This window comes from Centruroides sculpturatus, unplaced genomic scaffold (genome assembly GCF_000671375.1).
Source record: "Centruroides sculpturatus isolate CEXI.00-Female unplaced genomic scaffold, Cexi_2.0 scaffold925, whole genome shotgun sequence".
Taxonomy (NCBI): domain Eukaryota; kingdom Metazoa; phylum Arthropoda; class Arachnida; order Scorpiones; family Buthidae; genus Centruroides; species Centruroides sculpturatus.
Genome location: NW_019385069.1, coordinates 349,707 through 350,785, shown reverse-complemented (window position 1 = coordinate 350,785; position 1,079 = coordinate 349,707). Strand labels below are relative to the sequence as shown.

Here is a 1,079-nt window from a genome sequence, read left to right as displayed (position 1 = left end):
CGTTCTTTCAACTCCTCGATTCTAGAGGTGTTTCCATTCTATGATGATTTACATAACAATATGGTTTCTGGTAGGCAAAATTTAATTATGTTTCGTATTTCTTTTAAATACCACTCTAAAAGTATTTTGAATTTTTTTCCTTTTTTTTATTTTCCAAAAATTCTCCTTTTTTCAAATAATTTTTCTTTCCAAATTCTTTTACAGTATTTTTAGCCAATTATCGTTAATTTTTAAACTTAAGTTTTTATTTATACAATGTCTATTTTTTATAATTTCTATACTCTCTTTAAATTTTCTGTGATAAGTTTCTTTTTCTTTATGTAGGATTTTTACATTATTTTGGTCAATATTACAGTTATTCAACGTGCAATGTTCGAGAAAGGCTGAATTATTTCTATTATGTTTTAGATCTGCTACGTGTTCTTTTAGTCTAACTTCCATTTTTCTCTTTGTTTCTCCTATGTCATATTTTTTATTTTCACATGTACATGGAATTTGGTATACTACGTTTTCTGTATCTTTCACTTGTTGTCTTCCTGTTGACCTAGTTGTATTATTATTATTTAATCTGGCAAGAAAATTTTTATATTTCGGGGCAAGTTTTACATTAGTATGTCTTATTTCTTTATTAATTTTTTCATATAAACCTTTAATATAAGGAAATGGAATATATTTCATTTTATTTTCATTTGAAATCTTTCCATTATCTATTTCATTCTTTTCAGGATTCTTTTTATTATTTACGTTGTTGATTTTTTCTTCCCAGTTTGTAAGTAACCTGTTGGGGTATCCATTTAACAAGAATTTTTTCTTTAAACTTTTAATATCATTATCTATGTCCATACATTTACTAGTTCTATTTTTTATCTTATTATATTCCATAGAAAATATATTTTGCTTTATATATAGTGGTATATTTCAGTTATATTTTACTGTTGTTTGCATTGAACTTGACTTTTTGAAAGTCTTAAATTTGAATTCATTCTTTTTTCTTATTATTGTAATATCTAAGTAATTTATCTCTTGATTAATTTCTGTTTCTGTTGTAAATTGTATCGTTTTTGTTATTTTGTTTATTA

General features: G+C 23.9%; 1 protein-coding gene across 1 annotated transcript; it reads right to left on the bottom strand.

The window, feature by feature from the left end:
* Positions 1 to 353: 353 nt before the first annotated feature.
* LOC111634193 (myb-like protein D) lies at positions 354 to 843 on the bottom strand (the record flags this gene model as incomplete). Its single annotated transcript, XM_023378908.1, has 1 exon — positions 354 to 843. A coding segment is annotated over exon 1 (490 nt), but the record flags the coding sequence as incomplete, so codon positions are not given.
* Between the last annotated feature and the right edge of the window lie 236 nt (positions 844 to 1,079).